The sequence below is a fragment of the Notolepis coatsorum genome, assembly GCF_963971535.1.
Source record: "Notolepis coatsorum genome assembly, chromosome: 7".
In the NCBI taxonomy this organism is placed as follows: Eukaryota; Metazoa; Chordata; class Actinopteri; order Aulopiformes; family Paralepididae; genus Notolepis; species Notolepis coatsorum.
Genome location: NC_140171.1, coordinates 52458320 through 52473014, shown reverse-complemented (window position 1 = coordinate 52473014; position 14695 = coordinate 52458320). Strand labels below are relative to the sequence as shown.

General features: G+C 44.6%; 1 protein-coding gene across 1 annotated transcript in view; it reads left to right on the top strand.

The window, feature by feature from the left end:
- Positions 1-14695, top strand: part of dnah6 (dynein, axonemal, heavy chain 6) — a gene marked incomplete at both ends in the record, with an annotated part of 372041 nt that overhangs the window by 15892 nt on the left and 341454 nt on the right. Inside the window, 1 exon segment of the mRNA XM_084318285.1 lies at positions 4047-4160. Within this exon segment, the coding sequence (XP_084174411.1) occupies positions 4047-4160 (114 nt within the window).

The window sequence follows — 14695 nt, the reverse complement described above, 5'->3', positions numbered from 1 at the left end:
TGCCTGGTGCGCATGCGCTGTGACACCAACGGCGGAAATGGACGTTTGGTCTGTAAGTACCACTCGTTTTGTAACAATGATTTAAACTGTTTATTAGCAATTCCGAGCTTCCAGACCCCACCGTAAAGCTGTGTTAAACCCATATTGTATGCTGGGTATCTTTGAAATTCATATCTGATATATTTTTGACCCACCCCCAGCTCATAATTCAGCGCTTGGTACTTAATATGAGCCTGGCATAGCTGAGAGTGACTGCGGATACAAAAAGCCCCTGGCTTGCAGATCGCAGTCACGTAAGGGGCTAAGGGATCCAGGACTCAGGAACATGGTAGGTAATGTATGGTAAATAGGAACTACGATCTGGCAGCCTCATGACATCTGAGCCAGGTCTAAATTGGAAGACTAATCAGCAGGTAGATGTCAATCAGCTGTTCCTCGGTCTTTACACACCTGCACCCAGGGTTAGAAACTAACAAAAAAAATGTTGGGCTTTTTTTGCCCCCCTTAATTGATTTTCAGGGCCTTTTTTGTATTTCGGGGGCACTGAATTTTTATGATGAACATTTACATAAACATTTTAAAACATTGTCGACACTTACCATAATGCCATTTTGTGGCTGCGGCTGTCTTGGTGGCGCAAAGCGCTGTATTTCTTTTACAGTCTTCATCCCTATGTTTGATAACGTAATGTTAATCTCTCCATATATAGGGCTCTACGCTAACCTTTTTCCCAAGGAGCACATGTGCTCTTAAATCAAATTTAAATAAATAAAATCTAAATACAGATTTAGGAGCACACAAAGAAATTTAGGAGCACAGTGAAAATTGTTCAAGTAACAGAGTTTATTAACAAACTATTTATTACATGCATATTATACTGTGCATGTGCATGCATGCATAGGGCCAAACATCTGTGCAAATAGCACATACCACCAAAATCACACATTGGCCCATGCCTACTAGACGCAAAGGATATCTGTTGTCAAGCTGCTTTTGTATGTTGTAGTTTTGTCACGATACCAACATTTTGACTTTGATACAGATAGGAAAGGTAATGGAATATATTATTAGATGACAGAACATGGAAAATTCTTTATACAATTATTTAATTCATTATAATTGAAACGCTATTGAAAAATAGTTCATTAATTAATAGTTAATGCAATTATTCTGTTACAGCTACTGAGCTATAATTTATACTATAGCTACTGTGCATCAATATCTTCCTTTTGAATGAAATAGGTTCAGGAGAGAGATATGTTGAGAGGGAGGGGGAGAGAGAGCAAGACACACAGACACACACACACACACACACACACACACACACACACACACACACACACACACACACACACACACACACACACACACACACACACACACACACACACACACACACACACACACACACACACACACACACAGATAGACAGATATTCTCAGCCCCCCCTTCCCTCACTATGCTTACTGTGTGCGACGGGGCGGGGGGTCTCATCTCCATGTACAGTAGCCGAACCGAAGACACACAACAACAGACAGACAGCTCAGTGATTGAAACCTATGTGTTTGTGCGACCATGTCGACCTGAACAATGGGGGATAATAATAAGAACGAGCCGCCTCGGGGGCCTGGAGGGAGGATACCGCAGGCGGAAGACGGCCGCCGCTGCTGGAGCTGGACCGAGTCATGTGAGACAAGCCGGCGGCAGCAAGGCGCACAGAGCCGGGGTGAAACCACCGCCTCGCCCCGCTGGTGCTTCACAGCGCGTCTCAGGCGAGAGCGTAAAGGGGGGCGTAATAGCATAGGTCAGTGGCCAATCAGAGCGCAAAACGGGAACCCGGAAACACGAACGCGTTGGTAAAAGCATACACGCGAACGGGACACACATCTGTGCAATAGCACACACCACCAAAGTCACTGGCTTGCCCACAGTGTGCGTGTGCTAACTTCGCTAGCGTTATCAGCCGTCAATATAACGTTAGCTGCGTCGCCGGATTCCTCTTTTTCCTTGTCTCTCTTTCGCTCAAAATAAAAATGAATGGGCTTCATGGCTGGCTGAATTTTTAGCATTGTCTGAATGTATAACTTGCCTATGCCGGTACCGTGACTTTCTTTTCCAGCGCGTACTGGGTTATCGTTTCCTTTCTCTCACATGAAACCAGTCGCGTCACCACAGGAAACTACTGTGATTGGAACGGTTATGCGGCTTGTGGAATGTGGGACTTGTAGTTTTTGAACAATTAGTAGCGGAGCGAAAAAAGCACTACCTACAGAGTTTGTAATATTCACTCGTCTCGCGCACTATGCGAGTAAATAATTTTTCCGTTTCACACACATATTTTTAGGGGCAAATGCGAGTGAAATGCTCGCACTGTAGAGCATATATAATTAGATATAATTAGTAAACTGTCTGGGGCTTTTTTTGCCCCCCTTAACTGATTTTCGAGGGCATTTGGTCCATTTTCGAGGGCATTTTGCCCCAAGCCCCCGTTAATTTTGAACCCTGCCTGCACCCCATCTTGTACTTAGGAGAGAGAGAGAGAGAGAGAGAGAGAGTAGCTAGGTCGGGATAGAGTGAGATAAACCAAGGGTTATAGAAGACGGGAAGCCTGCAGGCTTGGAGGTGCATGGCAATGTCATCAGGTATAAAGTCTAGAGCTGCTCCATCGACATTGAATGGGACCCACCGTATATAAAAATGTTTATACTCAAATTAGCTTTATTCTATAGTAGTGTTTTCACTTCTGAAACAGAAAATGGATGCTCTCAGTGTCACCTTTACCATCTTACCCAAGTCATTGTCTATGGAGCAGCTCCAGACTTTATACTTGATGACATCACAAGTTTGAGTTTTAGCACTCTAGATTAGGGAGAGAGTTGTTTGTTCTCACTAATATTCTTGGACCGTCTCAGACCATAGGAATTGCATGTATGCATTCTTAAATTGGGCGTACTTCCCCTCCAATACATAGAACATTAAAAAGCCTTTAATATGGCTTTACCGCCGACATGTTTCAACTTTACGTCGTCATTCCGCAGGGATGTGTCAACTCAGCACAAACAGTGCCAGCAATTCTAGAGAAGATTGGAAAGATAAATCAATAGAAATTGTTATTTATCCCAATTCCCCTCTCCAAAACATGATCATGTATACAGCCAGTGTTTTGAATTAGGGCTTTCCACAGGATTTATTGGCAAGATACCGAGGTACCGTTGATGACATCATACTACTTACTTGCTAGTCATTTCACAAAGTGGTGCAGCACCACCATTACTGCTGCTACCGGAGAACGCTGTTTAACATGGTTGAAGTGTCCTAAGTAAAAGTACAAGTTTTAGCACTGAAACCTGCAGCAGAACCCACACTTTGACAGAAGCCGGAGATGAAAAACACCCAGAAAAAATAAAAACACGGCATAGTAGAAACTGGTGAGTAGTTGTGAGGACAGCCCAGGAATGTGGAAGTGCGCTCCCCTCCATCCAGGAGATATACATACAACAGACAGTATGTCAGCAAAGACCCCAACCACAGACTGTTTCAGCTGATGCAGTCTGGCAGACTGTAGAGCCTCAAGTCCCGGACCAGCAGACTCAGGGACAGTTTTTTCCCCCAGGAAGTCAGACTCATGAACAGATAGCACCAACGACTCGCTACTTGGCTGCCCACTACTCACACATGCGAGTGCAGACACACACGCACACGCACGCACACGCACACACACACACACACACACACACACACACACACACACACACACACACACACACACACACACACACACACACACACACACACACACACACACACACACACACACACACACACACATACACACACACACACACACACACACACACACACACACACACTTTTGCTTTTGCTGCTATGAGGTTAAGGAGGTAAAGTTCTATTTTATTCTAAACACAGGCACATTATCATGTTCCTATTAGTTGGCTTTTCATCTAGAATCTCCAACCTGTGCCCCCCCCCCCTCCTCCTCCTCCTTCCCCCCCTCATCCCCCCCTCCCCTCTTTGCCTTCTCTAGGTGGAGGTGACCAAGTTGGAGGCCTTGGATGAGCTGACTGCCGAGGTGAGGCTGAAACACCTGCTGTGGGACTCCCTGGAGGAATGGGACTCCATACAAGATGGATGGATGCAGGTGAGACACGGATGCACGTCATCTATTATACACAAACACAGAAACACACAGTCAAAGTTTATTCGCCACTATATACATAATACATGTACAATGGCAGAGAAGTGCTTCCTCTGTGAGCCTCCCGCTAGACTGTCAATACAAAAAACTCTATACACAATAAAAGTCTTCATGGAAAATAATGTTCAGGTCCCTTGTATAAACGGTTATGAGTAACTAAAGTAACAAAAAATACTCAAGTTCATTAATGTAGGCGGATATTCAAGTAAATATTTATACAAATAGCCTACAGGGCAAGAGCCCATGTATTGTATTTATAATTTTTATGTCTTTTAATCTACATTCATTCTGATTTAATTACTGGACTGTCATTATTGTTATTATTTCTGTTATTGTCCTGTGATTTATCATTTATTTTTACTGTTACTGTCTTGTTTGTCTTGTTTCATGTTAAAAAAGGGAAAATAAAAAACATTTGTTCAAAAAAAACAAATAGCCTACAGGACATTGGGTCTCATTCTCCAACGGACTTACGACAAGACATTTGCTCTCGGGGCCATTTGAGACATCTTAGGGCCGGTTGTGGGATTCCCCAACCGTCCCTAAACTTGGATTCGGCCGTGACTGAGCGCAGGATTTAGGAGTGCTGAGGAGCACACTTAACTTGACAGACTGATGTGCTCCGTGTTCTTAATGGCTTTATTTGGGAGGAATCATAGTGATTCCTTCATGTCAACCCTACAGGCCTCCTTATTATTATAATTATAATTAATTATAATTAATTAATTAATTAATTAATCATAATTAATGTAAAATAAATATGACTATTTGTACGATAAGAAATTACGCATTTGATGTCGGAAAAAAAAATAATATGGATTCATCTGATCACAGGGCAGCTGGATTAACCATATCTGAACCAGCTATTTTGGACAAATGTATAATTACTTAATTACTCAGATATTCAAACACAATTTATGCAATTATTGTGAAATGATTGAAAATAATAATTATTTAATGCCTTCTGTGGCATTTGTATTTCTTATTTGTTACATATCTGTTTTATTGATTAATTATACATTTGAAAGAATGCAGGTTATAGGCTATAGCCAACATGCAATATATCCCATTGATTGGTACAATGGGACAGACATTTGTTTTATATAGCTATAACCTGCATTCTTTCAAATTATATCATTAATCAATAACACATATATTGAAATACACTATGTAGCTTATTACACCAACACTGCAAATGACAGTGGATAAATAAATACGAACTAAAGCTAATCGCGTGGCAATAGACTGCATTAATATCAAGTTTCAAGTTTCTTTAATATTTGTCATACAGAAGTACAGAATACTTTTATACAAAATGCTTCTTACTGTTACGCTCCAGAGACTGTGCAAGACAAGATAAGTATGAAATAAAATAACATAGTAAAATTAGAAGTAAAAAAATTAGGTCACAGTGTTCAGTTTAGACATATGTACAATGTTCGATGCAGAATAGACGTAGTTACCATACAATATACAATACTGTGCAGTGTACTAATATACAATACTATATAGTGCAAGGCAGAAATGGGACGAGGTGCAATTTAGGTACAATTCACAGTAGGTGTACGAGTTGTAGTGCAAATCCTTTATCAATAAATATAAAGTGTAAAGTGTGTTTGTGTGATCTAAAGTGTGGAGAGTGGGTGCTGCAGTGTGTTGTTTGTTTGAGTGAGTGTGTGCGTGTGGGTGTGTGTGCTGTGTGCATTTGATGGTTGTTGCATAGTGTTTATTGTTCGTTTAGCAGCCTGATGGCCTGGGGATAGAAGCTTCTTCTGAGTCTTTCTGTGCTCGCCTTAAGACTCCGGTATCGCTTGCCTGACCGCAGCAGTTCAAAGAGGCAGTTGTTCGGGTGGCTCGAGTCCTTAATAATTCTCTTAGCCTTCCCCTTGCACCGCTTGTTGTAAATGTTCTGGAGGGTGGGAAGCCCCCCTCCAATTGTGCGTTCGGCTGAACGTGTCACTCTTTGTAGTCTGCTACGGTCTTGTGCAGTGCTATTCCCAAACCAGGAGGTGATGTTGCCGGTCAGGATGCTCTCTATTGTACATGAGTAGAAGTTCCTAAGGATCTTCTGACTGACTTGGAACTTCCTTAGGCGCCTGAGGAAGTAGAGGCGTTGTCGTGCCTTCTTCACAACACTGTCAATGTGTGTGGTCCATGTCAAGTCCTCGGATATGTGGGCTCCGAGGTACTTGAAACTGTTCACTCTCTCAACCGGTGCCCCGTCGATGCTGAGGGGGCTGTAGTTCCATAAGTCTTGTTGTGTGCGCCACACACGCACACTGTATAGCCTATGTGTATAATGAATGAACAGTATATTATTCTAATTACTTGTTTCATTAGGATTTAGTAGATACTATATATATGATCTGCCCTATACGTACAGTAAGTACAGTACCAGGGCTTGACGTTGACACCTGCTCACCTGCCCAATGCGGGTAGAATTCGTCATTGGCGGGTAGATGCGTCATTCTACCCGCCAATCGGGCGGGTGGTTTTTTTTTCTATGAAAAAAAAACATTGTAGTCTACAAAAGGCATCTGGAATAATGAAGTCAATCCAGCTCATACTATATAAATACTACAACTCCCACAGGACTGGGTGCGCACAGTGTGCTCATTCATTGGCCCATCCACTTCGCCCGGCCCCTATCGCGCACATCGTGTTGCTTCCGTGTTGTGTGTCTGGCAGCTGACAGCTGAACGAACGCTGTTAACATTAATAGCTCAACTGGTTACAATACAGACAGTTAGCTAACGTTATGTTACAATGTGGCGGCATATTGTGGGTGTGAAAAGACCCGGTGAACCAAACCACCAACAAACAAAAAATAGAAAAGATAATGAGACAGAGTCCGAAAACACGAACAAAGTAGAGGAGGTGAATAAAAGAAAACGGGTGTTCATTGAAAAGTGGCGCTCAGGTCGCGAGTGGCTAGGATATGACAAGATCTCTGCTAATCTACATGGGGAATCCGACTGTTAATTAAAACAAAGCATCGCGAAGGCCCGAGGTGGGTGTTGACACGATGTGATTTCTGCCCAGTGCTCTGAATGTCAAAGTGAAGAAATTCAATGAAGCGCGGGTAAACGGCGGGAGTAACTATGACTCTCTGTAGCCAAATGCCCCTCTTATTTTATCACACACCACACTACTGACACTTTGGATTAGATATTATTTTAGCACACACCACACTACTGACATTTTGGATTCGATGTTATTTTAGATGTTTCTGTTCAAATAAAATCATATGTCCAAACAAATGCTTGCAGTTACATTGTCCAATGACCTATATTTATAACTTTTTGGGTGGGGGCGCGAGTGCGGGGATTTTTGGCTGGTGAAAATGCTGAGTGGCTAGTGACTTTGGAAAACCACTAGCCACAGTGGCTAGTGAGCCAAAAAGTTAACGTCAAGCCCTGTACAGTACACATATTAAGGCCGCCAGAGTCGGGCATACCATGAGCGGACTGCATGGTGGACTGCACTACGGGCAGCGCAGTATCTGTGCTCTCCTAATAAAACAAGTCATTAGAATAATATAAGCCTATACGTCATTCATTACGCACGTAGACTATACAGTACTGCATGCGTGTGTGTGTGCGCGCGCGCTGCGGCAGGTGCACTACGAGCTGTATTATATATGATGACAATACATTAAAGGTCCCATGCATTGCTATTCCTTGCACTATTTAGGCAACTTTACACAATTACAATTACACACAATTCCTGTGAGTCTATGGAACACATCTGGAAAGTTTTTTTCAAAAAAATGCATTGTTTTATATTTTTAATCAAGTACTCAAAAGCAAACATTTTCAATCTCAGGATTTTATGCTGTTTGTGCTGGGATCCGCCCATAAGCGCTTTGAGTGACAGTCACCCACACAGTCTGCGACTGGCAGACAGAGAGAGAGATAGAGAGATTGATGGGGATACTAATACATTTCACCGCGGGGGGGGCATAATCCCACGGGACAATGCATTGGTAACTTGTTTCAAATGACAATATATACCTCTGTGAATATTATTGCACGGATCGGAATACGGGCGTGCGCATGGGAGTGTGCGCAAAGATATTTTGACAGTGATATGGAGTGCTCCCGAGGTCCCCTCTCTCTCTCTCTCTACCAGGGAGAAGCCCTGCGCGTCAGGTTGTGTGTAAAATGCGTGTGTGTTTGTGTTTCACACACTCCTGCACCGCGGTCCTTCTCTCTCTACCAGGGAGAAGCCTCGCGCGTCAGGTTGTGTGTAAAATGCGTGTGTGTTTGTGTTTCACACACTCCTGGGCCACGGTCCCTCGCTCTCTACCAGGGAGAAGCCCCGCGCATCAGGTTGTGTGTAAAATGCGTGTGTGTTTGTGTTTCACACACTCCTGCGCCGCATCCCTCTCTCTCTCTCTCTACCAGGGAGAAGCCCTGCGCCATCAGGTTGTGTGTAAAATGCGTGTGTGTTTGTTTCCCCGACAGAAGCTCTTCTCTCTCTCTCTCTCCCTCTATCTCTCTCCCTCTCTCTCTCTCCCTATCTATCTCTCTATCTCTCTCTCCCGCTCTCTCGCTCACTTGTTCTCTGCCTCGCTTCACTTTGAGGAAGTGAAGGTATTTCCACTCGCTCTGCTGTTGAGGGGGCGGAGATATGCAAATCAGTACCTTATTCACGTCAGCAATACTGTCAAATCAGAACGGCTTAGTTGAGTGAGGGAAGATCTCGTGAACTCGAGACTAGACTGATGAGTCAATATGATAATTAACGACACAGACCATATTGATATAATCCCCCATTGCTAGGAAACAATGCTAAACACTGGAAAAGGCCATTTATAATGCATGGGACCTTTAATCTAATCTCATTTTGATCGGTAGCAAAGCACTTCCACATATCGGCCACCATTTTCACACGGCTGCATCATCAGTTGCATTCTAATGAGCTGGACAGGTGTGTCTAACTATTGACTTTTTGCGATTTCATTTGCACACGGCACAGATCCTGTCTTTATAAGGAGCTCTCGGATGCATGGTTTGTATGCAAATGACCTAGACAGGGACGCGTGTTCATGTTTCCGAATGGTGACATTCTTCATCGTCCGCATCCCAGCTGTAATCGTTTGAGCCACTTAAGACATCTTCCCCACGCATTGGGGAATCAGAGTGAACTTGTCGCCGATTTTGTCTCTTGTCGGTTCCAAGGTGGTTGCCCTAAGAGAAGTCTTTGGGAAATGTTGGAGAATGAGACCCATTGGGAATATGGAAAGGAGTGTGGATGTGTAATACAGTCAGCGAGAAGTGTATACAGATACAAGACATGATAATTTAGGATGCGGACGGCCTGGGGGGGTTAGCAGCCTCTCGCTCTCCTCTCTGTGTTGGCCTTATTGAAGCGTTATTGGCAGCATTTGCCTGACCTCAGTAGAGAGGAGAGCAGCACGGTGGTTAACAGCGCTGCCTCACAGCAAGCAGTTTCATGTGTTGGAACCCCTGGCGGGAGGCCTTTCTGTGTGGAGTTTGCATGTTCTTCCCGTGTTTGCGTGGGCTTCCTCCCACATCCCGGTACTCCGGTTTCCTCCCACATCAAAAGACGTGCATGTTAGGAAGGGACTACGGATGCAAATAGTCTCATTAGCTAACTAGCATGTTACGCTCTCTCCCAGAGAAACTTCTTTTCATTTTTTCAAGCGACTCCATATGTATCGGAGGAGACATGTGTGCAGTCCACACCCCCCACCCCAGAACGACTTGTCAGATAGGGCAACGACCAGGAGGGAATTGTCATGACGACAAAATTGGCGGATGGGAAAAAAAGGAGATAGGGCAACAAAAAAAAAGACTCCCTTGTTCGCATGGCTGGTCCTTCATCCTGCAGATTGGAGAGTTGACCTCAGGTGGTACGCTCAGCCAACCATACCATTCTCTAAGTAACATTCTACGAGACTCTAAGTCAAAGTGTGGGGCGCAGAGGCATGCCATGGGGGGCGTGAGCGACTAGGGAACCAACGCGCTGAACTATTCGTTTTGAATATTCATGACGCATCGTATCGTTACTTATGTGCCGTCTTTGCCATGGAAATGGCATACGTTCAAAGTCATTACATGCACAACATGTCATCTAACTAGTGTGCAATGAATGAATGAATGACGTTCGAAATATAAATAACTTTTCTTAAACCATTGTTCATGATTCTGCCTAAAGCCAGGACTCGGCAGTGCATGCTTCACTCGCATTTGATAACCCTTCTCTCGCTCTCTCTCTCTCTCTCTCTCTCTCCTCTCTCTCTCCTCCTATCCTCTCTCTCTCTCTCTCTCTCTCTCTCTCTCTCTCTCTCTCTCGTCTCTCTCTCTCTCGTCTCTCCTCCTCTCTCTCTCTCTCTCTCTCTCTCTCTCTCTCTCTCTCTCTCTCTCTCTCTCTCTCTCTCTCTCTCTCTCTCTCTCTCTCTTTCCTCTCTCTCTCTCTCTCTCTCTCTCCTCTCTCTCTCTCTCTCTCTCTCTCCTCTCTCTCTCTCTCTCTCTCTCGGTGCATGCTGGGAATGAGATTGGAGAGGTTGGAGGTTGGAGGTGTAGTGAGGTTTTTTTTTTCTATCTTTATCTGTCTATTTTGGTAATTTGTTTATGGGATATTGTTTTATAAGGGTAGTGTTTGTTTGCTGTGTGTTTTGGTGTGTATAGGGTTAAGTGGGAGTGTATTGTTTGTTTGGCAGTCGCGTCGGCCAGGCGCGTTTGCTGGCTGACGTCAGACGCCAGTATGGAGTTTGCCAAATGAGCAGGAAGCATGGTATAAAGATTGATGCTTCTAATGTGTCCGTAGAGGATTGCAGCTTGGCAATAGGTAAAGTCGTTGGACATAAAAGTGTGAAATCAGCCGCGAAGATGAGCGGTAGTGTTGTCATTTTTCTAGATTGCCTTGAGAAGGTGCATTCGGTTGTTGAATCGGGGATCAATATCGAGGATGTGTTTATTACAGTGGAGCATCTATCCACACCAGGCAGAAGGGTTAATATAAATAACATCCCGCCGTTCATAAGTGACGAAGTACTGATAACTCAACTTGCAAGGTATGGGAAGATAATTTCCCCGATAAGAAAACTGTCATCTGGATGCAAATCTCCGTTGTTAAAACATGTTGTGTCACATAGACGCCAGGTTTTAATGATTCTCGAGAACAACAGAGAGGAGATTGATTTGGTTTTGAAATTAAGAGTCGATGATTTTGATTACGTTGTTTTTGTGAACTCTGGAAGCTCAAGGTGTTTCCGTTGCGGGGAAGAGGGTCATTTAATTCGAGATTGTGTGAGGGAAGAGGGGAGAGGCGCACGGTCTCAGCCTGCGCGCAGTGCAGCGGGGACGGTGATCCCAGTCACGGATGCGCATAGCGCAACGGGGACGGTGATCTCAGTTGAAGCTGCGCGTAGTGCAGGTGTAGAGAGTGAGGGGAGAGGGGCAAGGCGAACTCCGCCTCAGCCCCAAGACGAGCGCGGGGCTGGGCTCAGCGCAAGTAGTGGTACAGAGGAGGGCAGAGTGTTGCAGCGCAAAGCAGCGAGCGGTGACGACAACAGAGTCCCGCTGCAGACCGCCAGCAATGTAAATAGTGTCCTTGTGCAGACCGTCAGTAGCACAGCGGATGGTATCCAGCTGCAGGGTCACAGAACCGGTGTAGCAGGTACGAAGCAACCTGTTGATGTAATGAGGACAGTTGCTGGGGATGGAAATGAGGGGGGGGGGGGGGGGTCGTGGCAGGAAGGATTACGGAGGTGGAGGGTGGATCTGTTGAGACACAAGGGACTGGAGAAGGGGATGAGGATGAGGGGGGGGGGGTCGTGGCGGGAAGGGTTACAGATGTGGGGAGTGTACCTGGGGTAGCTGCAGATGTTGAGGGGGTCGGGGTGGAGGAAGTAGAGGATATTGACATGGGGGAGGGGGACGGCGGGGTGGGGGTTGCTAGGCAGAAGGAGAAGGTTGAGGTGTTTGGGGTGTCGAGCTCTCAAGCTAAGAAGGCAGATGTGACGGAGGAACTTAGCAGTACGCAGAGTACGCAGGGGCGTTTATGGGCAGACTTTGTGGAAAGTGATGATGAATATGTGGAAGATGGTTATTCCTATTCAATGGAGGCAATGAAACTGTTTTTAAAGTTGACAAAGAACAGGAAGAGTGTGGAGGTGAAAGATTTTTTTCCAGATAAAATTTTGTTTGTTGCAGCAGCAAAGGAACATATGAGGTTTAAAGGAGAAGGTCGTTTTGTTGACACAGATATATACAGGATGAGGAAGATTGTACAGAAGGTAATACAGGGCCCCAGTGTGGAGGGGGCTGGAGTGGAATAGGTGTAGTTTTTGTTTTGTTTTATTTTTATTTTTTATTTCTGAAATGAGAGTTTTTTATTGACGGGACTGGTGTGTTGTCACTTAGGACTGGACGTTTCATGGTGTCCTGATGCTGAGGCCTGGAGGCTGAGACTTTGGTTGATCATCTCATGTACTCGTATGCATTTGTGGAACTGTGTGAACATTTTACTGGCTCAGCCTCGGAGGGTGATGGAAGATGGGAAGTCACTGGGGGCTGCCAGTCTCCGCACGGGGGTGTGGGAGGTGAGGTTGGAGCGGCATCTGGACCGGGAAGGAAAAGGCGGCCTCGGACGGGGAGGCGAGGGTTACAAAATGTCTACTGAGGATGTCGGTCCAGAGGGCATCTCGGTCCCCCTGCTCTGGTTTCGGCCCCTGACATCATTGAGGCCATATGATATAAGACGGGTGGACGGTAGGACGACTTCAAACTTGAAATGGAGCTTACGTGATAAGGATGAAGGAGGAGGGTCGGCTGTCGAAGCGGCCCGTTTTATCCACGAGATGGGTGGTGACTGGAGTCTGTCAGACACGCACAAAGGCCTGTTGTGTTGTACCAAAAGGGGAAAGGTGAAGACAGAGACGCTACAGTGCCTCTCCGGTGTGTCTCTCGTTGATACACCCAGACTTTTGGATCGTGTAGAGTTTTTTCCCCCCCCTCCATATGGGGGAAAAGTTCTAAGTGACAATTTGGTTCAGTTTAAGCAGTGTTGTCCCTAATTGATTTGTTTGTTGTGATTTGTTTTGTTTTTTTTGTGTTTTTTTTGTTTGTTTTGTTTGTTTGTTTGTTTTGTTTTTGTTGTTTGGGTTGTAGAGTATTTTAATGTTGAAAGTTTATGTTGCATCTTGAGTGTTTTAGTAAAGAATAAAGTTTATTTATAAAATCAAATCTCTCTCTCTCTCTCTCTCTCTCTCTATCTCTCTATCTCTCTATCTCTCTATCTCTCTATCTCTCTATCTCTCTATCTCTCTCTCTATCTCCCTCCCTCCCCATCTTTATAAAAAAGATTATCTCCGTAGACTGTCAGTGCCAGTTGGGCTATTTCCTGCTCTGCTAGTTTCTGACAAACATCTAGAGAGAGATAAATAAGAGTAAATACCTTAACCCTATCAAAACAGCAGTAAAAGTGTATATTTTCATTTTTACCAATGTTTTTAAGATTTACAGAAAATAAGAATTTAAGAAATAAGAAAAATAACACATCCTAGCCCTCCAAATTCCTCAGAGACTCAGCAGCCGCCATCACCCCAGTCATCACCCACATAATAAACCTCTCCATAAAACAGGGATACGTCCCCAAAGACTTCAATATTGCAAGAGTGACCCCCCTGCACAAGAAAGGCAGCAAATTAGACCCAGGCAACTACCGCCTGTTTCAATTCTTACCTCCATCTCAAAAGTCATGGAAATTTTTTTCTACGAACAGGTCGAAAAGTACCTTGCGGGAAAAAAAGGGAATCTACGAATTCCAATCTGGCTTCAGAACATCCCACTCCACTGACACATGCCTTCTCTATTTGAACGACAACATCAAACAAGAGGTGGACGCAGGCAAATACTGGACCTCCAAAAGGCTTTCGACACTTTCAATCACTCCATTCTGATTGACAAGCTAAAAGCAATTGGTTTTGATAGTTCATCAGTGGATGCAATCCTACCTGGAGGGGAGAAAACAGATGGTGGAGGTAAATGGTACACTACCCCCCCCCCCCCCCCACCCCCTCCCAGTGAGTTGTGGTGTTCCACAAGGAAGCATACTAGGACCGTTACTGTTCCTAATCTATGCAAATTACATGTCATCAGCTTGTGACTGCAACTTGTTCATGTTCGTGGACGACTCAGCCCTGCTGGTCTCTGACAGGGACAAGTTGCAGGTTGAAAAACCCTCAGCTCTGAACTCGGCAGAATCTGCACCTGGCTAGCTGATAACAAACTATCATTACACCTGGGTAAAACAGAGTCCATTATCTTTGGATCAAATAACAAACTCAGCAAGGCCAACGGCTTCTCTGTTACAGTGGGTGACAATATTGTCACAAGGAAAGATGCAATTACATACCTGGGTTCCATCCTAGAGGCAAATATTTCCTGTGACAAAAGGGCAACCAATGTAATCAAAAAAGTCAACCAACGAACAAGATTCTTGTACCG